Source organism: Anomalospiza imberbis, chromosome 21 (genome assembly GCF_031753505.1).
Source record: "Anomalospiza imberbis isolate Cuckoo-Finch-1a 21T00152 chromosome 21, ASM3175350v1, whole genome shotgun sequence".
Lineage (NCBI taxonomy): Eukaryota > Metazoa > Chordata > Aves > Passeriformes > Viduidae > Anomalospiza > Anomalospiza imberbis.
This window is the reverse complement of record NC_089701.1, coordinates 3,689,405-3,712,924: the sequence shown is the minus strand read 5'-3', so window position 1 is coordinate 3,712,924 and position 23,520 is coordinate 3,689,405. Positions and strand designations below refer to the sequence as shown.

At 54.9% G+C, this 23,520-nt stretch overlaps 1 protein-coding gene across 1 annotated transcript; it reads right to left on the bottom strand.

Annotated features, from left to right (window-relative positions):
• Positions 1 to 32: 32 nt before the first annotated feature.
• On the bottom strand, positions 33 to 23,303 carry FAM163B (family with sequence similarity 163 member B). Its single transcript, XM_068211115.1, has 3 exons — positions 22,925 to 23,303; positions 715 to 830; positions 33 to 633 (listed from the first exon to the last, which is right to left on the bottom strand). Exons 2-3 carry the CDS (start codon positions 805 to 807, stop codon positions 82 to 84), a joined length of 645 nt encoding a protein of 214 aa, XP_068067216.1. The 5' UTR covers positions 808 to 830; positions 22,925 to 23,303; the 3' UTR covers positions 33 to 81.
• Between the last annotated feature and the right edge of the window lie 217 nt (positions 23,304 to 23,520).

Sequence of the window (23,520 nt, the reverse complement as noted above, 5' to 3'; positions counted from 1 at the left end):
CCCTTTTCAACCCCCCCCATGATTCCCAACCAGTCGTTCCCGCTGTGGAGGAGGCTGGGGGCCAGGAGGGCAGGCGGCAGCTCACACATCCGTGCTGATGCTGCGGCTGCGGGAGAACGCCTCCCGCATGGCCGAGAGCCGGTTGGGGTTGAGCGCCTGCAGGTTGGACACCGGCAGGGCCAGATCCTCCTGGCTCACCGTCTTGTAGCTCACCCGGTCCCCCCCGTTGTGCAGGTCCTCGGGGGGCTCCTGGAGGAAGAAGGTGGGGGGCTCCTGCAGGAAGGATGTGGGGGGCTCTTGGAGGAAGGAGGTTGGGGGCTCTTGGAGGAAGGAGGTTGGGGGCTCTTGGAGGAAGGAGGTTGGAGGCTCTTGGAGGAAGGAGGATGGGGGCTCTTGGAGGAAGGAGGATGGGGGCTCCTGGAGGAAGGAGGTTGGAGGCTCGTAGGGAGTGCAGCTGGGGCAGCTGGGCCGGCTCTGGGTCGGTTTTTTGGCGAAGGGGGATGAGGAGTACAGGGAGGGGCCGTTGGTCAGCACTACGTTGCGGTTGCAGTGCAGCGGAGGGATGTGCGAGTGCACGGCGAAGTCGGGCTCCTCCTCGTCCTCCTCGGATTCATCCTTCTTGCAGCAGTAGTACTGAAACGGGAGGGGCTCAGCTGGCACCCCCAAAGCTCCCATCCCACCGGCCCTCCCTGCTGCAGCACCCCCTGGCCTTACCTGGAGCCTACAGTAGCAGAGGACGGCGATGATACAGAGTAAAATGACAGTCGCTAATATTCCACCTGTGATGACCACGGTCCCGGCTGTCATCCGCCCTCTTCTCCATTAACAGCCTGCAAAATCAAGTGCACGGGGTGAGGGGATGGGCTGCAGAGCCCCAAACTCTCTGCTTACCCCCCTTTGAAGTGGGCTAAAAACCAGGAGGGCTCTGAAGGGCAGAATCAGAATCCACTGGGCACCCGTGGAAAGTCACCAAGGAGTCCCCAGAAATGCCATCCTGCAGGTGCAAGGGTTAAAAAAACTTCATGCAGCGGGTGAGAGATTGAGTGAGAAGCAGCTCTGGGGTCGCATGTGTCTGTTCTGCCCTCAGGAGGGAGAGCCAAGGGAAATAACACCAGGCACCAAGGGCATTCTCCCAGCTCCTACCTGGTGGCAGAAAGCTTCAGTGATGGGAAAAGGAGCCTTGCATTAAGGATTTCTGATCTGCACTCATTTTTCTCTGAGCCTATAATCCATTTTCCCCAGGAAAACAATGTGGTATTTTAATTTGGAATAACCTCAGCTGCTAAGCGAGCCTTTAACAACTGCAGGGAGCGGAGTGCTGCCCTCCCTGAGAGCAGGACCTGTCCGAGGCACCAGGATCCTCCACCACGGCCAAGCCACAGTGTGGGGGGGCTCTGGGGGCACCGCAGGATGATGTTTGACATCCCCAGCTGAGCTGTCAGTGGACATCACAGAGATGCTGTGGCTCAGCTTGAGTTTTGGGGTACCACCAGCACCCTTCTCTCCCTGGAGTGCCCCCTGGGAGCTGGCACAGCACAGGGAGCAGCAGAAGGTCCCTGTCCCTGTCCCTGTCCCTGTCCCTGTCCCTGTCCCTGCTGGGCTCTCCCAGACGGCAGATGCTGTGTATCATGCACAGCACGAGCCCTGCAACACCAAGCACGGGATTTGCTCTCAGCATCCCTCCCTTGAATGCTCACAGGAGGCCTCGAGTTCCTCTCCACCCCAGGATCAGACACAGCTTTTTGCCCCAGGAAGGATGCTGGGGAGACAGGGTACCTGCCTGCTCACACCTGCCAGCCGCTACGAGACAGTGGCACTAAATCTGGCACAAACAAAGCCCCAGCAACATTTTAGGTCAGGCTGGGAACAGCAGGAGAGACATAAATTAAGGCAGAAATCCTAGCCTGACCACCTACTCTCCAAGTGCTTTAACAAAGCTGGCTCCCAGCTCGTGCTATCAGGTTAAACCAAAAACCAGCCACCCCAGCCCCAAATCACTTCAGCACCCGAGGAAAAGCAACTGGATCTGTCAGGGATTTAACCTGCTTCCAAAGAAAACAAACCTGTGCCATATTTTCAGGCACTTAATGTCCTGCTAAAGTTGGGTGAGTGCTGAATGGATAAAGCAGCGTCGCGTTTTATGTTGCTGCTGAGCAGCTCGGGAGGAGGGAAGGGGATTTATCCTGATGGCTCCACAGCTTCTCACACCCTTCTCACACCCCACGGCCACGGGGCAAGAGCAGGGCCCAAATCCTGCCCTCATTCCTCGGGGAAAGGCTCAGGGGGAGCAGCACAGCCACGGGAAGGGTTTGCAAACGATGCATTTGTGATTTAGAAACTTTGGCTGCTGTTTAAAGAGGGATGGAGGCGCCTGGCTGGGCCAGGTGCCAGCTGGAAATGCCCATCCCTGGGTCCTTTGCTGCTCCCACTTGCAATCCCCAGGCTGCCCCGGAGCCAAGGGCAGGGGGTGCAGGGCTGGGACAGGAACCTGGCTCTGGGGTGGCCACTCAACCCTGCAGGCTCTCGGGGATGGGAGCTGCACCCATCACACAGCATCAGCATCTCCCTGCCGGCCCGAGATGGGAGGTGGCAGGCAGAGCTCTGCCAGGGAGGGCTCTCCGGCTTTTCCACCCATTAATTAAAGCCCCGGGGCACAAGCCAGGGCTGCACTGAGCCAATTTCCACGGTTCCTGTCCAGCCGCGCCCAGCCAGACGTGGCATCGTAGCCACTGCTCCCTCCGGAGCTGGACCTTTTGCATTTCTCCCTTTTCCCCTCCCCAAACATACTTCTCTGATTAAAGCTGCATACCTGGAAGCTTTAAACCCTCCAGCGTGCAAAGGGGGAGGGGAGCAGAGCATGCAGAGGCCCATAAGCTGAACAATTCCTGTCTAGACCTCCTTTTTACATTTGTTCCTAATTTCACGCTCCACAGGCTCCCAGATTCATATATTTAGCAATAAATATCCTGGTAAAAGGAAGTGCTTTGCAGCTCTGCTGTGGTCTTGGAGAAGGTATGCAGGAGCCCTGCTCTGAGGAACGCAGGCAGGGAGACTCAGTCCCGGGAGACCTCGGCTCCTTCCTCCAGCTTTAGGAGCCCTCCAGCTACCAAGGATGTCTGAACCCATCCAAATTCAGCCCCCAGCACATCACCCATCCCTGGCAGACGGCAGGAAGGGGCTGCAGGGGAGGTGTAGCTCCACGCAGGCTGTTTGCCCCCAGCCCAGCAGCCCTTTGCTGTAGGAAGGTGGTCCCCAGTGCCATGGGGGGGACAGGGGATGGTGGCCCTGGGGTTGCTGGGAGCACGCAGGGCTTGATGCAAGACTCCTCCTTCCTCAGAGTGAAAAGGACAGGCTGTGCTGCCACAAACCAAAACCATTTCACAGTCCCCAGATGCAGGTCCTGCAGGAGCTGTTTGGTTTTACACACAACCCTGTGCCACCTGCCTGCTTTTCCCTGTCCCTGCCATGCCTGAGGATGTGGATTTTGGGGTTGAACTCTCACGAAGAGCCGGGTCTGCCTCAGCCTCTGCTCTTGTCTTCCCTTGGGCACTGCCATGAGAAGCTGCCCAACGCAGGGGCTGGGGGACGCTTCTCATGAGCAACAGCGAATGGCAGGAGAAGGGTTGGGGTGACAAATCATCCTCTTTCCACCTCCCCAGCACCTTGAACACGGCCCCTGGAGCACCACGGGTGCCCGGTGTGGGGAGAGGCTGCTCACAGCTGCGCCTGGCTCCGTGCAGCCGCTGCCCCTCGGGAGGGCTGCGTGGGAGGAAGGCTTCCGAGCAGCTGGGGGGGCTGAGCTCAGCCCAAACCAAGGCTCCAGCAAATACCCGCCTCTGAAAAGCTGAGCTCCAGGTCCAGAGGCTCGTGTGGACTGGCTTGATCCTGCCTGCTGAAGCTGGGGGGGAAGGAGACCTGGGGATGGAAGAGGAAACTGCTCCGAGGTTCCTCAGAGCACCCAGTTAAGCCAGTTTGTAGGGTTTGCAGGGATTAGAGAATTATCTTCTGGACATTTAAATAAATGAGGCTTTCAGCTGTCCCATCCTACCCCACCTCCCATCTGCAGGGTAACAAAGTCTCTCTGAAGAGTTTTGCACCAGCTGGAAGTGCTGCCATGGCAAGTGGTTAAAAAAAAGGGAATGCTGGTGCTACTGAAGCTGTGCCTGCACAAGGAGATCGCGTGTTACATGCAAAGAGCTGCATCCCAAAGCTTGTCCCTCTCTGCTGCTACTGCATCCCCCAGCAGCCCTGGGAACCAGAGGCAGCACAGCCCTCTACTCACCACGAAACGTGGGAATTGCCCTCATTCACCTGTCCCCAGGAGCTGGACATCCGGACAAAACAGCCAGACTGGGTACAAAATGCCAGCTGGCAGCACAGACACGAGTGCTGGCAGGATTGATCCCGCCCGGTGTCCAGCGCTGGAGCAGGCAGGAGCTGAGACCCACCCTGGGGAGCACACAGGGACAAACACCGGCAGAAACAGCCCCTGCTGCTCCAGGGAACTACAGGGAGCTGAGACCCACCCTGGTGAGCACACAGGGACAAACACCGGCAGAAACAGCCCCTGCTGCTCCAGGGAACTACAGAGAACTGAGACCCACCCTGGTGAGCACACAGGGACAAACACCGGCAGAAACAGCCCCTGCTGCTCCAGGGAACTACAGGGAGCTGAGACTCACCCTGGGGAGCACACAGGGACAAACACCGGCAGAAACAGCCCCTGCTCCAGGGAACTACAGGGAGCTGAGACCCACCCTGGTGAGCACACAGGGACAAACACCGGCAGAAACAGCCCCTGCTGCTCCAGGGAACTACAGAGAACTGAGAGCCACCCTGGTGAGCACACAGGGACAAACACCGGCAGAAACAGCCCCTGCTGCTCCAGGGAACTACAGAGAACTGAGACCCACCCTGGTGAGCACACAGGGACAAACACCGGCAGAAACAGCCCCTGCTGCTCCAGGGAACTACAGGGAGCTGAGACCCACCCTGGGGAGCACACAGGGACAAACACTGGCAGAAACAGCCCCTGCTGCTCCAGGGAACTACAGGGAGCTGAGACCCATCCTGGTGAGCACACAGGGACAAACACCGGCAGAAACAGCCCCTGCTCCAGGGAACTACAGAGAACTGAGACCCACCCTGGGGAGCACACAGGGACAAACACCGGCAGAAACAGCCCCTGCTCCAGGGACACTCAGCTCGAACCTCGGTGTGAGACCCTGCCCCTGGCTCACAGGGTGTGCAGGGGAGCGGGGCTCAGCTCTGCCCCGTGCTTCCAAACAGCCGAGATGGAGAAGGGAAAGGAGAAGAAAAGGAAAACACGCATCCCAGCCTCGGCAGGGAGCAGGGGAGGCCAGCGCCGTGTCCTGGAGTGACACCGTCCTGCCTGTCCTGGCTCTGCTCTGCACGAGCACATCCCTGGCTCCGCTCTGTGCTTGGACAAGTTGTTTCTGCACCGAGTGCTGGGTGTCCTCCAGCACCCGGGAAGGGCCTCTGAGGGGGGACTGACCCCGGCACAGCCCCCAGGCTGACCCTCATCCGGGCTGCTGGGGGGGGACCAGCTCATTGGGTCACTCCAGGGCAAAGATCCAAGGGAAGGACCTCAGCGGGGGGATGATGAGGTTGGGGAGATTTAAGTTCCGTGTGGAAACTGGGCATTGAGCAGCTGTGTGGGGGGCAGACGAGTCTGACCCTGCGTGGTGCAGGGAGAGCAGCTCTGCAGGTCTTGCCCTGGGTGGGCAATGCAGCCACTTCCCAGCTCATCCACGTGCCACAAATCCTGACACTGCCACTGCCGGTCAGGCCCTGCCTCAGGAGGAAGAAAAAGAGCTCAGCACGATGCCAGGGAAACAGGAGAGCATGTGAGGGATGCTGGCTGTCCCAGATGCCACTGCCCTAAGCCACTGGGCCTGGCTGCTTTCTGTCCCAGAGGCGGGTGCAGACAGCATTCAGGACAAGAATCAGAACAAGAAATCCCACTGTAATGAACTGTCCGGGGCAGAGCAGACTGGATGGGAGCCCTTGATGCTGTAAAGTTGAGGATAAGCCTGGCTTACACTCCTCTGTTGCCACCCTGGAGCTCTGTTAAGTGCCACAGCTCTGCCCAAAGGCAAACACCAGAGAGCGTCGGTGTGGAGGAACTGCCACCGGCCTGGGAGGTGGGAAAGCAGCAAAGAAACCAGGAGCCAACACCAGTTTGGTGGCAAATCCAGCCTTCCTCATGCATTTCCCCCAGTTCCTGTAATCCTACCCAGTCAATGAATAAGAGCTGGGCTCTGGGAACGGCCGGGCAAGGTGCCAGCAGGAGACTTTGCATCCCAGAGCCAGCGGACAGGGCAGCTGCCAGAAACACAGGCAGGAACGGGGCTTTCCAGATGAAAAACACTTTAACCAGAGGGCCTGCATCAGCCCCGTGGCTTTCCAGATGAAAAACACTTTAACCAGAGGGCCTGCATCAGTCCCCTGTGCTCCCTGTCCCCTCCTGCAGCATTCCTGGCCTGGGGGCTGATGTTCCTGCAGGGATTCAAACAGCCAGGCTGGGCTGCGGGTGGACTGGGTCACTGCAGACCCCTGGCTTTGACAAGGCCACCTGGGCACTCCTCAACACAAGGAGACACATCTCACCACGCCATGCTTGCCCAGCCCAGCAGCAGTGCTGTCCCCATGGGAAACTCCATCTCCAGGCACTCCGTGCTCCAAGGGTTTTTGAATATTTTATGAGCAGAGGGCACTTCACTCTCTGTTGTGCCCTGTTGGGAGAGTGCTACTCACAAATTCCCAGGCTCATCCACAGCAGATGGGTCCTCCTGGGTGCTGGAGATGGCTCAGAGATCCCAGCAGTCCCAAATTCCCACCTGCATCCCCCAGGACTGTGCTCATCCCATCTCTGCTCAGACACAGCCCCCAGCAGAGCAGGAGGGCCTTCCCCCACCCTGAGAGGTACCACTGTTGATGATCCCTGGAATAAGAGGAATTCTGTGAGCCCGTGGCACATCAGAGAGGGCTCCACCAGCTGGGAGATGCCTGTAACACTGTCAAGGGCTGTTAACAGCAAACACAGCAGAGAACAGAACATTCCACATCCACCTGTCCCCTTCTGGTGGCCTTAGAGCCTTTACCCGACTTAAAGCCAGCTACAGAGGTCACTCTCAGTGGCACAGGGGTAACCCACAGCCCAGACTCCTGTGAGAGTCCCCCAGCCCTCCTGCAGCTGGGACAGCCCCTGGTGCTTCAGCTCCCACTGATGTCCAGAGCAGAAACCACACGTTGGAAAGGGAAATTCTCCCCAGTGCATGATCAATTATTTATCAGCCAGGACCTTCAGCTGGGCAGAACAGGATCCCAGCCACCCCCCAGGCTTGGGCAGGGCTCAGGGGACACCTGGGGATGGCTGAGGGCAGGACAGCACCTGGCCAGGGAAGGTTTTAGTGCCCTGCCAGTGAGAGCCAAGGCTGGAGGTACATCAGGATCACACAGCTGATGGGTGATTTAGGGATGTATGCCCCATGTCTGCGTCAATCAGAACACACAATAAATTCCTCCAGAGGGCTGGAGGGACCAAGGACTGTTCCTCTCCTCTCTGCCCATTCTGAGCTCAGCCCTTTGCAGCCAGAAAATCTCCCCCAGTGCTCCCAGAGCAGTGCTGAGGTGGGAAATGGGTCACACTGAGATGCTCCTTCTGCCTGCTCCTATTACAATTCAATATAAAAATGGTATTACAGATAATTAACCCCCCGGATTTTATAATGAAAAGTGTTTTGTGAAATATCACGTGTCAGTCCAACAACTGCTTGTTGTATAAGCTTTTTCCAGATACCAAGGACACAATGTATATGCACCTCTGCAGGTGTCCCTGCCACGGAACCGAATTTTGGGTCAAAGGGACCTTTAAAGGTCATCAGGTGTGACCCCCACAACCTGCCAGAGCAGCCAGGCTGCATTCCTGTATGACAGCAGCTCATTGACACCAAAACCCAGCAGAGGAGGCTCAGGCTGTTCCAGAGATCCATCCTACAGCAAGAGCCACTTCAGTCTGTGGGGTTTCCTGAAGTTAAAAAAAGCAGTTCACGGCAGAGTCAGGGATCCTCTCGCACCAGTTTTTACAGCAGAGATTAGCTCTCAGTCTGAGTTTCCAGCACACTTCAGGTTTCCTTGGATGCAGGGGTTGCCCATCCCGGCAGAGGGAATGTGTGCTCGGCACTAATTAGGCACTAATGGCACTGAGCACAAGCAAATCACGCTTCACAGAAACAATATTTGCACAGCTTATCAAAGTGGCGTGAAGGCTTACTAAGCACAATGCCAGGCAGGAATTTCAATGTCTGCAGATGCTCCATGGAGAGAGGCTGTGCTGCTGGGAGAGATGGGGGAATCGCTGAATCACCTGGATGCTGCCCTTGGGAATGTCCCCTTCAGGGGCCACCCTGAAGGTGCTGCTGTCGTCATTCCAAAGTGACTGGGGAAGGTGACTGTGGACACTTCTGCACTGGTGAAGGGCCCACCTTGCTCTGCCCCTCTGTGAAAATGAACGGCCACATCCTGAGAGCATCGCAGGGGCGTTGGTGACATCGAGAGGAATGCTGGTGACATCGAGAGAGGTGCTGGTGATAATGGCAGGGCTGCTGGAGACATCCAGAGGGATGCCAGTGAGCTGCCCAGCAGTGCACCCCTGTGACATTCACATCCTCTGGACAGAGAGACATCATTCTGTCTCTCAGGAGAAGCACAGAGAGAAGCAGAGAAAACAATCTTTCTCTCTGCCCCTTTGTTTTCCCCATGTGGAATGTGGTGTGGAGATTGTTCACCTGCAGTGGTTGCTGGGTTGGATCCTGGTGAAGGTTGTTTGGGGTCAGTGACCAGTGGGATCCAGCTGTGGCTCGGGCTCTCAGCAGTCACGAGTTTGAGTTTGTTAGGTAAGAAATAAGTATGTAAAATAAAATAATCTCTCTTTAAACAGTATATTAATGTAATATAGTCTAGTTTTAATAAAGCTATCCTTCAGCCTCCTGATCTGGAGCAGACATCAGCCTTTCTTCCCATTGGGGGTCGCCTGATTTCCAATGCACCTCTACACACCAACTCCACGTTGGCATCAATCCAGGACAGGTAAAGTCAAAAAACCAGGCCCAAGGAACTGGTGCAGCAGTGATGGACTCGCCCCCAGGTCTGAGCTGCTGCAGTGGGAGCTCACAACCAGCCAGGCTCTGTCTTGATCTCAGAACTGCTGTCGAACCACTCCAGAGGGTTTTACCCTCCCCAGTCCCACCTTCTGTAGTAAAAAATGTGGTGAACTTTGGATGTGGGAAGAAATGATGTTTGGTTTTAGATTAGAAGGTTGAAGGATAGCTTTATGAAAACTATACTATATTATATTAATATACCATTTAAAGACATACTATACTATTTTATATACTTACTTTTTACTTACTTATTTATCTAACTGCTAGCAAAACTCATGAGTCTCTGTTGAGAGTTTGAGATATAGTTGGATTTGATTGGTTATTGAACTTAAATAACTTTCACTAGAATCTAATTAAGCAATTACTTCAGGTAAACAATCTCCACACCACATTCTACATGGGCAAAACCAAGGAGCAGAGATAAAGAATGTTTTCTCTTCTTTCTGTGCTTCTCCTGAGAGACAGAATGATGTCTCTCTGTCTAGAGAATGTGAATGTCACAACCTTTCACTGCCCAAACAATCCCACTCTGCTTAAGCACCAGGAATTGCTTCCATCCATCAGCTGGGAAAGCAGGCCATAATCCCAAACACACATAAGCAGTCTAAACTCCTTAAAAAAAAAAAAAAAGGAGAAAAAGATAAAAGAAAGATGTGCTGTCTTTCCACCCTGCATCATTTAATCACCTCTTGAGTATGGCTTAAGCAGCTTGAGGTATTAAGCACTTGGGAGAGCAGGTTTGGGAATTGGCAGACTGAGATAAGGTGCTGCAATCCCTGCTGAGGGGGAAAAGGTCAGGGAGTGGGGAGCACCCACTGCCCAGCCCAGGGTCTTCTCCCCGCAGGGCAGTTTTGCAGGCTGGAGACGTTCCTTGGCCAACCTGAAAAGCTCAGTGAGAGCCAACTATAAACCTCACTCCTGATGAGGACTTCTCCCTGCTGCGTTCACCAACAGGCAGTGCTCCCTCTCCACCACCTCACAGCAGAGCTCGCTGCAGTCCCCCAGAAAGGCATCGTCAGAGAGATCAAAAAGCCTTAATTGTCAGAAAACGCTGCTGAACCAATGCACCAAAAGTGGAAAAAAAAAAGGGAATTTGTTCTTCTGAAAGAGCGACTCTTTCCAGAATTGCTCCATTCACATGGATTTTGAAAGATCCTCACACTGAACACCAGAAGCTGCTGCTCCAAGAGCTCTGTGGGAGCTGCTGTCTGACACCAGTGGCTCACTCCAACATTCCTGCTGTCCCATCTCCCAGGAAATGCCTCAAGAACGGGGTTTCATGGCTCAGACAGCACTGCTGGGCCATGAGGGTGGCAAACACACAGAGTCACCGGGTGAGCTCTGAGCTGATGACAGCCCTGGCTGGGAGCTGGAGCTGCCTCCTGCTCCCAGGGGCATCAGCACTGCAGCTGGGATGGGATCAGCACTGCCATCCACAACGACCCTGGGAACAAGGATTTGCAGGCCAGGGACACTGCACAGAGGAACAGCAAGGTCCTGGTACCCTCTGATGGCCACACAGAGCAGCAGAACCAGAAACTTTCCCTGTGGCAGCTCTAGCTCCTGGGATTTGTGGCTCTGCACATGCCACAGCCTCTGCACTGAGAATCATCCCTATGGGAAATCATGGACTGAGGCACCTCTGCTGCCATCCATCCTGTGCTAATGGAAGCCCTGAATGCTTCAGAGCTCGTGTTTGCACCTTTTGGCTTCTGCTTCAGGCAGGCCCAAAGCCACACACAGAGCCCTGCCTGGCCATGCTGCCCCAGCTGCACCTTCAGCCTCCCTGCACGGCTGGGACACAGCCCTGGCTCATCCCAGGAGCTCTGGCTCATCCCAGGAGCTCTGGCAGTGCCATGCCTGACAGGGACAGTGCTGCTACCCCAACACCCAATTTCCAGACAGGGAAGTTGGTCACGGCTCTGCTTTTAAAGCCAGATTGCCTGAAATCCATCAAATTCCAGCCCATTTCCAGATGAGGAGCCTTCCACCTGGCCAGGCACAGGGTGAGGAGTGAGGTGGGAGCAGCCCCATGCTCCAGCCAGCCCTACAGCAGTGTTTGGGAAGGATGAGCCCCACGCCTGACCCGGTGACCCCAGAGATGTCCTGGGAGCTGCAGGAGCCATCGATCCCGAGCTGCTGCTGAGCCATGGATCAGCTGGGGAGGAAGGGCACGTTCAGTGAACGCTGCCAGTGAGCAGTAAATCCAACAGCTCTGCACTTCCGAGGGGTGTGAACACATCTCTGTGGGATGGGAAGATCCTCAGCAGATTAAAGCCTTTGTGAGCTGCACATCCTGCCTCCCTTTGCTCAGGAGTCACAGATCCAGGCTGGGATCCAGGGAGCTCCTTTAAAATAAAATGCAGCAACCTGAGAGCTTCAGGGACACCAACACACCCCTCTGTCATATTTTATGAGCAGAGGGCACTTCACTCTCTGTTGTGCCCTGTTGGGAGAGGGCTACTCACAAATTCCCAGGCTCATCCACAGCAGATGGGTCCTCCTGGGTGCTGGAGATGGCTCAGCAGTCCCAAATTCCCACCTGCACCCCCCAGGACTGTGCTCATCCCATCTCTGCTCAGACACAGCCCTCACAGCACCCCTCTGTCCCTGCCCACCCCTGCCAGCTGTGGGTGGCTGTCTGGCAGCTGGTGACATCTCCATCAGCATCACACCACTCCCCCCAGCATCCCTGAGCTGTCCTGGGCTCTGGCTTTCCATGTAACCCACTTTTTCCTCCTCAGTCCCCCTCCCCTGCCCTGGGGACACAGACCTGGCTCTGTGCTTCCAGCTCCTGCTGCTGCTCTGTGACACCAGGGGACTCCCTGGGTGCTGCAGGCAGCTCTGCCTGGGATCTCCAAAGAGACATACGTTGCTGCTCTCAAAAAAAAAAAAAAAGAAAAAAAAAAAAAAAAGAAAAAAAAAAAGAAAAAATGGTTGGGAGTTTCCATAGCTACAGCTTTACATCGCTCTGGTGAAGGCTCTGGCTCAAGCCCTGTAATGAGGCACAAGCAGAGTGTTTTTTCCCACTCCAGCCCAGCAAGGCAGCGTGGTGCATGAATAAAGACGAGGAGAAGAGAGGGGGAGCTCAGGGATCTTGGAAATAACACATAAATGTGAAGGACTGGAGTTTGGCACGCGTTCCCTGCCCTGGTGCTGGGGCAGGGCATGAGCTGCACTTGGGGTGGGAGGGCAGGAGCCCCTCACTCATCACACGGTGAGTGAGAGGAACCTTCAGGCTGTTCCACATGGTCAGAGGACAAAAACTGCTGCATTTAAATCCTTTCTGCCTGCTGCTCCCGGGGCTGGACCGCAGGGACTCGGGGAGCTGCTGCAAGCAGGGAAGTGCAGAGGTTTAGGGCAGCTGCCAGGGCAGAGACACTGCCCACAGCACCTGGGACAGGGGACTTGCCTGCCTCCCCCTCCATGTCCTTTGTTCAATGTAATGTCACCCCCTTAGGGCTGGTGTCAGCATTTGCAAAAGTGATCACAGAACCACAGAATTCCAGACTGGTTTGGGTTGGAGGGACCTTAAATTTCATCTCATTCCACCCCCTCCCATGGGGGGAACACCTTTCCCTATCCCTAAGCCCTGTCCAGCCTCCCCTTGGACACTTCCAGGGATCATGGACAATAGGGAGATGGGCTTCCTCATTATTTGCACCCTGGAGTTTTTCTACAGGAAGTAAATCTCCTTATGTTATCCTCTTTAATAAGGATTTATCATTGCTGCATCAGGGAATTAATACAGACCGTCTGAGAGGGTAATTTTCAGATTCTTGGCAACTTACCATGAACCAGTTCCAGTAATTTTTCCCCTTTTTCCTCACCTTAATTTTGTTACAGCTTTTCCTGGGAGATGAGAGAAGGAAAGATTTAACTCAGAGGAAAAAAAAAAAAAACCACCAAAACGACAACCCCACAACAACAAAATCATGACTGAAAGAATGAAAAACATAAAGGAACTCACACAGCTCAGCTGAAAACCCTCATTAGAAGAATAAAGAAACAGAGTTTAAACCTTCACACATATTGCTCTGCTCAAGCCCACGTGGGCTGGGATCAGATGTTTGAAATACTGACTGTTCCCAGGGACAGCATCTTTCCGAAGGCAGAACATGTGTGAGGGATCTTCTTGCCTCTCGTCAGCACGGGGATGGCACCAGCCCTGCCTTTGAAATGACTCCTTGGTGCTGGAGAGGCCCTTGAGAGTGAGGCAGTGGCTCCTGATCCTCATCTGCCACCGCCTTGCCGTGCCCAGCAGACAGAGAAATGCTGCCACAGGCACCGAAATGTGGGAAACTGAGGCAGGCGAGGTGAGAAGGATGGGTGTGATCAGAAGCTTCTGCTCAGTGCTGGCACATCCTACAGCTCCTTCTTTCCTTGCTTGACTGACTGGCAGCACCTCAAAGCATCACAAAATGCCAGGGGTCTTCCCTCAGAAAGCCAAGCCTCAGACCAGTGCTCTGAGTCCCACCCCGAGCCTGTCTGAAGGCACCCACAGCAGCCCTGGGAGGGGTCAGAGCCCTGACCTCCCCAGGGACGAGCCCACAGAAATACTTCCACCCATCCTGGGAAGCAGGAGGAGGCTCACACAGCACCCCCAAATCCCAGCTGGATTCCAGCTTTCCTCCCTTGCCCCGTGAGCTCGCTTTGCCTGAACGCAGTTGTTGGAACTCCTCGGGAAGCAGGAGTGTTCTCTGCTAAATAACACAGTTAATGTGACAGTCACATCCTCTGGACAGAGAGACACAATTCCGTCTCTCAGGAGAAGCACAGAGAGAAGCAGAGAAAACAATCTTTCTCTCTGCCCCTTTGTTTTCCCCATGTGGAATGTGGTGTGGAGATTGTTCACCTGCAGTGGTTGCTGGGTTGGTTCTGGTGAAGGTTGTTTGGGGTCAGTGACCAACGGGATCCGGCTGTGGCTCGGGCTCTCAGCAGAGTCACGAGTTTGTGAGTTAGATAGGTAAGATGTAAGTATGTAGAATAGGATAGTATCTCTTTAAATAGTATATTAATGTAATATAGTCTCGTTTTAATAAAGCTAGCCTTCAGCCTTCTGATCTGGAGCAGACATCGTCATTTCTTCCTGCATCCGGGGTTCACCACATTTTTACTGTAAGTTAATGTGCTGGACTGGGAGCCCAGAACCAAATTAGCAAAGCTGCTGATTTTCTGAGCTGACTTGGGATGGACTGGGAGACCAGAACCAAATCAGCAAAACCTTCAGTGATTTTCTGAGCTCTCCAGGCACCACCTCCCCCATGGAGCCCTTCATTACCATCCTGCCTCAATGTGAACCAGACAGAGAGCTGAAGCCTGAGTCCTACAAAACCCAGAGCTGTAAAAATGTGAGCATCTTCCCAGTGCCCAGTGCCTTGGCACAGAAGAGCCCCTGAAAATGTGCAATGGAGCTGTTCCTGCAGAAGATGCCCCTTTGGGAAGTCCAACAGGCCAGAAATCTCCTCTGGAAATCAGGAATGCATTCACTGCTGGTCCAAATCACAGACCTGGTTAAAAACCACCTTCCAGCCTGGCTGCCACTGCTCCTGGGCTTGACAGAGCAGAGAATGGAGTGTGTGGGAGCCCAGGGATTTCTGCTGGGAGCCCAGGATGCTTCAGTGCTGCTTCTGATCTGTTTAATTGGGACTATCATCGAATTGCACAAGCCTGTGATATTTGGGTTACAAGGTGATGTTAACAGCCCAATCAAACAAAACCCTTTTCATTTCAGGTCCTGGAAAGCCTGTATTCATTTTTAGGACCCTTCTCTTTTTGAGCAAAACTCCAGCAGCAGTTTTGTGCCAGTTTCATGCATCCCTGGGGCTGAGCAACTCTAATCCTCTGCAATCAACAGTTCTGCCACAGCCCAGCAATCTTCACACTTTATATTTACTACCCATCAAGGCAGACAGTGTTTTACAGACTAACCCTTTGCCTGCCAATCTGAACATTCAACAGTATATAGTATTTCTAATGGTACCCAGAAAACAAGATCAGTGCTTGTTTTTTCAGAAACTGGTGTCACTGTTTTGTGTTTTCTGTAACCTGCATTGTTTTCTTTGAAAATACAACATAAACAAAAATATGGTGCCAGAAACACAAGGGAAAATAGGTGCAACTAAGAAAACTCCACTTTCTGTGGGCTGAATCTGCTCCCACGAGCTGCTGTGAGAATCAGGAATAACTCTCAAGAAAACAGCAAAGCTGAAATGTTGCAAATCAGAAAAAAATCATCTGCAACTGTCTAATATTCATTGCTCTTGTCTTTATCTTAGGGGGCTGGGCCTGCCCATGGGATGTCACATCCAGTGGTGGTCACAGGGGATCACAGAATCCCAGACTGGTCTGGGTTGGGAGAGACCTTAAAGCCCCTCTCATTCCACCCCCTGCCATGGGCAGAGACACCTTCCACCATCCCAGGTTGCTTCAAGCCCTGCCCAACCTGGCCTTGGGCCCTTCCAGGGATCCAGGGGCAGCCACAGCTTCTCTGGGCACCCTGGTGCCCACCATGTCTCCCCTGCAAAGAGGAGAGACCTGAAAGCTCAGTGATGCCAGTGCTGGAGACCCGTGCTGCCCTTGGAATCACAGACTGGTTTGGGTGGGAAGGGACCTTTAAAGGTCACCAAGTCCAATCCCCAGCCAGGAGCACATTCCCTGCTCTGGGTGGACCTTAACTGTGGCAGTCACTCAGAAAATGGCTTTGTTGACAGCTGGATGGGAGACATCACCTGGAGGGCTTTGAGAAACACCTCTCAAGCATTGTCATGCATTTGGATGTGGAAGTGGGGCTGGCTCAGCTCTCCTGGCAGAGCTGCAGCCACAGGCAGTGGCAGCTTGGTGCCTGTCACTGTTTGCACAAGGAGAAAGCCACACAAGAAGCCCACGGGACAGCCATAAGTTGGAATTATTACCCCAGTTGCTCCTTTGTGTAACATAACAATAAACCCACTAAATTCTCCTAACAACAAACGCAAATCAGCGCTCATTATCCTTCCCCTCCCAACTTCACTCCCACTCTCTCAGCAGAGCTATTTTCCCCCAGATCCCACCGCTAATCTTCCCAGGGCTTAGCTTCCCAGCAGGCAACACCAATCAGACCGAGACACCTCCTTCCCGTTCCACAGGAGCGCCTGCATCCCTGCACATCCCTGCTTGCACTCGCGGGGAAGATGGGGAGAGATCCCCACCAGCGAGGCCGTGCATCTCCTCAACCCCCCTCCCGCAGCTGGGACACCTCCAAGCCGAGCTGTAATTCCTCCCAGGAAACGGCTTGGATTGCCCCAAAATGCCTCTTGTTTAGAGGAAGCTCGGCTTTCCCCTGTCACTCCTGCGCGTTGTGTTGAGTAAAGAGAGGCATCGCGCTGGCCGCTGCTCTGGCGGCAGAGCGGGAGGCAGGAGGAGCATCGCTGCCCGCAGGGAGGATGCAGGAGCTCTCCGTCAGGGAGAGCCTCCCTGCACTCGCTGGCACCTCGCCCAGAAGGCAGGCAGCAGGTAAAGGAGAGAGTTAATGCTTTGCCAAAGCTCAGGCAGGAAGATCCGTGATGGATCCAAACCCAAATGCAGGCGGGGAGCGCAGGGAACCCAGACTTTGGAATCCAGGCTTTGCATGGCAAAGCCCGAGCAGCACCCTCTGCCTACAGCGGGAAGCAGACGCGGCTTTCCAAACAAACAAACCGGAGCTCTGTGCCGGGATCGCACTGTCCCTGCCGGCCACCTCGGAAATACCACAGCATTTCCCAGGCAGAAGCACCCTAACACCCCAGGGAGAAGCGAAGGTGGAATATCTGGAAGAGAAGCGAGCAAAGCTCTCTGTAGGTAAGTTATTTTTCTCGCGGGAAGCCGTTCCTGTGAGTGATGCTTCAGCAGAGCTGTGATTTTTGCAGCCGCTCCGGGGACTCGTCTGACGCTTCCCTGCGAAATCCCCCTCGCTCCCGGCACGCTCCCGCAGCATCACAGCAAATTCCAGCCCCAACGGAGCCTCTGTGTCATCTTTTACAACAAAGTCCACTTCTCTCTGCTGTGATCAGTGCCAGTCGGTGAATTTTGAACCTCAAGGCATTTTGATCCCGTTCAGCTGAAGTGAACCGAGCTGGGGAGAGGTTGGGGAGACCAGGAATCCATCACAAGGCTGAAGTGAAACGCAGGGCATTTAAAAACAGCCCCATCACCCAGCAGTCTGGGGGTTTCTCTCACTCTGGCAGCCACTTTTCTGGCATTTATACTGATGGATTTCCCCCTTTAATCCCAAACAATCTGTGAGCAAAGAGAGGAGCAGGTTTTGCCTGGTGCCAGCTCTGTGGGGACAAGGCAGTGCTACAAGAGGCCACTCTGGTCCATCGTGGTCCAGGGACCAGCTCTGCACTGGGAAAAAAAAATGCAACCACACAGCATTTTTCCTGCTGGTTTGCTAAGATGGGAAGGAAGGGGGGGAAATCCCAGCTGTGTGGCCTGCTCAGCACTTGCAGCTCCCCCAGTGTAATGAGCTTATGAGCTCTGCAGCTCAGAGCCGGCGATGAACTCGTACCTACAGCAAAGCCATGGCCTCAGAGCCAGACCTAAAGCTGGTGGTGCCCAGGGCTCCGTCCCCCACTGAGCAAGATCATCTCCTTGATCCCCTCCCCAGGAGAGGCCATGCTCAGCCTTGACAGAGCCTAAGCTGGACTTCAGTAGCAATTCAAAGGGAAAAAACGCTTTTTCACCAAAGCCTGTTTTTCGGGCAGTTTCCCGTGGCTATCTCAGCACCTAAGGATTTTGTGACTGTTATCTCGGAAAGGGAGGAAGAGGAGGACGGGGCTGTGGAGCAGGAGGGCAGGGCTGGAGCAGCAGTGGGTGAACAGAAGGGGAAAGGGAGGGCTGGGCAGCAGGCTGGGTGTGTGGGATCAGAGCAGCTCCAAAGGGCTCCCCAGCACTGGGAGCCTGCAGCACTGACACGGCCTCACAGCAGCCCCAGGTGAGGCAGAGGAGGGCTGGAGGCAGTGGGACAGCACGGTCCTGCTGCAGGCAGAGCCTTCTGCTTGGCCCCAGGGCTCCAGTGGGTGGAATTCCCTCACCCCAATGCCCCTCAGAGAAAAACACTGGTGAAACAGGAAGGTAGGTGAGCACACGACAGGATTTCCTCTCTGAGGGGCAGGAAATCATCAGTGAGCGTGAATTCTGCCTGCCCTGGGGTCGAGGAGAGCAGCCAGCAGTGGCTGCTGCCAGGAGCACGTGCAGGTGTGCGAGTGGCAGCAGAGCCACAGCTCATCCCTTCCTCCACATCCCTGTCACCTGGGCCAGGGGAGGGGAGGACAGCTGGCCCCTGGCTCCTGGCAGGAATTCACTTTCCCTTTTTTTAATAGAGATGAATTCAGTGCTCTGGGGCGGGCTGAATAGAGGCGTGGGCTTCAAGTGGCTCCTGCTCTGGCCCCACTGAGCCCTGGCAGCCCCCCAGGCCCCTCTCCCTGCAGAGCCTCCAGGTGCTCAGAGGCAGCTGCTTTATCCATGGCTAAATGACATTTATTTTCTCCTCAGTGCCTCGGGGAGGGCTCTTTCTCCTGCTGATGTGAATCTTGCTGCCCTATTATGCTGATCTGAGACCTTTTTTTATCGTTGGAAGTGCTGGTGAGCTCCCCTGCATCCCCCATCTGTGCCACCCAACCTGCTCTTCCTTCAGCCACTCCCCAGGTTTGACCCCACCAGCACTGAAGCAAAGAGCAAACCCCCCTCACATTTTCAGCTTGGATCAGGTCCCTCACCTGGCTGGGACAGGCTGAGCCTTACTTTTGGGTTTTTGGTAAGTTCCCTCTAAAGCGGCCTTCAGAAAAGGCAATTACCACAGTGCCATTAAAGCTTTCCCCACTGCACAGCCAGCTAAGTCGCTGGGAGCCTTTTGAAACAACCTTTAAACAATAGATCCTGTCTTGTTTACTGAATGTTTCTGAACTCAACAGTAATGCATCCAGATGTCGCCCCTGCCTACCGTAGGCCTGACTATTTCTGGAAACACACCAAAGGCAAATTGCTTGGATAATGTCAGATATGGTTGCAAAAAGAATATGACAAGTTTCCATCTCCTTGATAAAAGCTGTGGAGCAGAGAGTTATTTCCCAGGGTAGCAGAGTCGTGTGTACCTTCCACTGAGCCCCGTGTAGGAGCTGCATCCTTCCCTCCTTCAGCTCATGGGCAGGTGGCAAATGGCACATGTTTTCCAGGTTCCAGCACAGGAAAACATCAGTGTTGCTGTCCAGAGAAGCTCAGCACACCGACAACATCCACGTCTGTGGCTGCAGGTGGCTTTTGTCCTGCGGGAGAAGCACTGGAGATGGTGAGCAGGGCCTGAGCTGCCCTGGTGATGCCTCAGCTCGGCTTGTGCCATTGCTGGGAGTGGAGTTAAATGTCAGCTCTGAGCCATCACAGGGGATGGTTCAATGAGCAGGAGAAGGCTCTGTCTGAAGTGAGAGGCTGACAGAACTCACCAGCCCCTGGTTCATGTCCTGTCTCCACTCCTTGTCCTGCCAAGGGGAGCTCACGCTGAGGGAGGTGCTGGACCCAACATTCTCCCCGCTGATGCTCAGCTCCAGAGAGAAATCAGTACTCTTGGACACATAGGATGGGGTAAAATCATCATCGTGGTGATTCTGCCCTAAATCAAGTCCTGTCCCCACTCAGTGATGCCTCTGACACCTTGAGAATCACATCTCCATGGAGCCTGGTCCTCCTGCTGCTGCCCTGAACTGCTGTTAATGGGTCAAGGCTGTTATTAACCTTTCCAGGGACAAAGAGGTCCAGGGATATTTCAAAACATTATTCTGACCTTTAATTTTGTTCCCCAACCGTTCCCTCTGCCCAGGGCTGCTCTCGCAGGTTCCTGAGGTCCCAGCCCTGTCTGGTTTGGTACTGGCTGTGAGCTGAATGTGGCTGAAAGGTCTGGAGAGGGTCAGAGTTCACCACCCACCTATCTGTCACCCCTCTGCCCATCTGCACTGCTGGGTTAAAGGCTGTTTGCTCAGGCAAAGGGGGAGCCAAGTCTACCATAAGAGATTACAAGGAGAGAAGGAGATAACACCCAATGACCTGGGAGAAAATGCAATTTAAATGGGGAATGAGCTGCAAGTTCGACCCCAACAGCTGCCACCTCTGCTCCATCCTTCCCTGCACCACTTCAATGTCGCAAGCTGCATCACCAGCCGTGGCTGCAGGAGCCCTGCCAGCCTGCAGCACCTCTTTCCTGGCCATGTCCTTATCCATATCCATGACAACACCACAGACAGGTACGGGAACAGGCCGAGTGGCAAGGGACCCAGCCAGCTCTGCTTCTTCCACCAGCACTGCGCAGCCAGAGGGAAAAGTCTGAGTCAGGCAAATCCCTTGGAGCTTGGCCAGCTGCAAAACCCCTCCTTGCCCCACGTGCTGGGCGCTGAGGACACATCCTGACATCCCAAAGGTCAGTGGCACAGACTCTGCCGGGTTGTGAGGATGCAGCCAAGCTCTCTGGGCTGCACACGAGTGCCTGGGGGCACTGAGCACCTTTATCTCTTTGAATCTGGCACCCAGCAAAACTTTTAAAGACCCTAAAGAGGTGCTGAGGAATGGCTGTAGGGTCAGAGTGGGAAACATTTAGGAAGGCTTGGGTCAGTAAACCAGGGGCAGTGAGTCTGTCCCTTACCCACTGCTGAACTTGTGGCTCTCAGAGAGAAAAGCCCCTGAATCAAAGCTTGACTCTCGTGTCACCGCCACGAGGGTTTAGGGACTGCCAGAGATTCAATGGAAAAGGGTCAGGAGATGTGACAGCCAGACCCTCCACCAGGCTTTGCTGGAAAGCAGCGAGGACACAGCCAGGAGCCCCAGCACTGGTGATGTTCTGCCACTCGCTGTGCCCAGGTAGGCACAGGTATTTCAGAGCTGCCCGTGTTTGTCATCTGTACCCACTGGCAACAAACCAGAAAGGAAGAAATGCTGTTTCCTTCCTTTCCCTGAAATCCCCACATCCTTTCTGAACGAGAACCAATGTACTGTGGGGTGATAAATCAACATCAGTAGCTTTGCAGGGGATTTTGTTGAAGTTCTTTATCTCTCCTGAGCACCAGCACCATTCCTTAAGAAGTCCTGTCATCACTCTGCACAGAAATCCTGACATGAAGAGGAAGGAGGTTACACTTCTAATTACAGTTGCAGAATCTTTAAGGTGTTTAAAATCTCTTTTCACCAACTGACAGCCCCTAATGCACCTTTCTGCTCGTTTCAGGCAAGAAGGAAATCAGCAACAGAGACTGCAAACAACCTCCAGTCATTCACAAGCCATTGCAGTGGGGCAGGAGCCTCAGCACAGGTGTGGGATAGTTCAGGCACTCACTTCCATGCACAATTCATGTCAACTGCTTTCCCTCACAGCACTATCATTTAGATGCTTCCTCAGTGAAAACAAGATGTGATGACTAAAAACCCCATCCTACTGGGTACTTTTGCTCAAATGAAGTCACCCAGGAGCACCATCTGCACTCTAAAAATCGGGATAACCCGCCTGGTTCCCTAAAATGACAGCCATACATCATGACAGACTGAAGTGCAGAGTTTTCCCTTCTAGGTTTTATGCTGATTTCGCTGCTCGTTTCGGGCTGGAAGACAATCTGTTGAACCTCAAAGTGCCGTCTTCTCTTACCTTGAATTTATTCTGCTAGAGAACTGTCTACCTTAATGAGTATGAGCACACCCCCACTCCCTCCCAAGTTTGGTGATCTGTTATGTCAAATATAAATAATCCTGTCTGAAAGCGGTCGATATGGGGAAATGAAAAGCCATCTTCCCTTGGGGGATTTCTCTCTCCCTCCCACAGCCCCCCTGAGCCCTCAGGCTACCTTTAATGTGCTGAACAGCATCCATGTGGCTCTGAGAGCACAGACCTCCATGGCTGCTGGATGCAGAGTGACAAAAACAACCCACAGGTGACTGTGCCATCACCTTCCTCGCATGCTGCCCTGGATCCCTCTCCCTCACCGCTGCTGTGCTGGCTGTGAGCTAATGGGATGGTTTCCTACCTAACCCAGGACTGGGGTGTCCTACAAACTCATTGGGATGGAGAGGGGAATTCTGATGTCCTCTGGGGCCAGCACATGAGATGGAAACAAAGTGAATCACATGGCTCCAGGTGAGATGTCCAGACAATGAAGAGAGGCCGGTTCCAGTCCCACTCTCAGTGTGCAAAGGGGACCGAGGTGTCCCTGGGGCAGAGAAGGACACGACCTGCGCACCCAGGGATGGGGGCAGCTTTTCCACTCCATCCCTGAAAGGTGCTTTCATGACAGCCCTCGTAGGCTTTGGAGCTGAAGATGCTGTAGGATGAGGGGAAACCGAGCCTGGAGCACCCCAGTATTTTCACGCAGGTCTGAGGTGGCGGGAGTTGCCCGGTCCCTCCGGGCAGGCTGTGGGGGAGCGGATGCCGTGCAGTTCTCCATGTCCCTCCTCACCTCTCCCCCTCCAAATCCCTTCCCAGCCCACTCCCGGCAGCCGGGGCGGTCCTGTGCCTGCTGCCCTCCTTGCAGGCATCCCCGGGATGCGGGGTTCGCTGCCGGTTCCCCGGAGCAGCGATCCCAGGCAGTTTCGGATGCACCGGGAAGCGGGCGGCGGGGGCGGGAGCGAAGCAAACAGGGAAAAAACACCGCGAGCGACCCCAGCGCTGGGAGAGACGGGGAGAAGGGGCCCGGCAGAGCCGGGGGGTCCCGCGGAGCCCCCGCGCCGGTGCCTTCTCCCGCTCCGCTTACCTTCACACGGGGGAATGGGGCCGGCTCGCTCAGGTGAGGACCGCGTCTCCCGAAGTCTCCCGCTCGGAGAGCATCAATACCAAAATAAACGGTTTAAAAAAAAAAAATCTTAAAAATGGAATAACGATTAAAAAAAATTATTAAAAATAAGCGGCAGAAAGGAGGCTGAGGAGGCGGGCGGCAGCGGCGGGCGCGGAGCAGGCAGCAGGCAGCAGCCACCCCTGTCGGCACATGGCCGGGCCGGCGGCTCTGCGGGGGCCGCTCCCGCCTCCCCGCCCCGCTCCCAGCGCCGCGGGGCCGCCAATGACGGGCCGGGAGCGGGGCCGAACCGAGCGGCGCCCGCCGAGCCCCGCAGCGGCCCCGCACGGGCAGCGCCGCGCCCACCACCCCCCGCCCCGCAGCCCGGGGTGCGGGGCCGCCCCCCATTCCCAGCCCGGGGTGCGGGGCCGCCCCCCATTCCCAGCCCGGGGTGCGGGACCGCCCCCCACTCCCAGCCCGGGGTGCGGGACCCTTCCCCATTCCCAGCCCGGGGTGCGGGACCCTTCCCCACTCCCAGCCCGGGGTGCGGGGCCGCTCCCCATTCCCAGCCCGGGGTG

Bases quoted from the DNA above. Each gene is read 5' to 3' on its own strand.
- FAM163B (XM_068211115.1), bottom strand. From the start codon at position 807: ATGACAGCCGGGACCGTGGTCATCACAGGTGGAATATTAGCGACTGTC. The intron at 634-714 runs GTAAGGCCAGGG...CTCCCGTTTCAG, and splicing joins TCTGCTACTGTAGGCTCCAG to TACTACTGCTGCAAGAAGGA.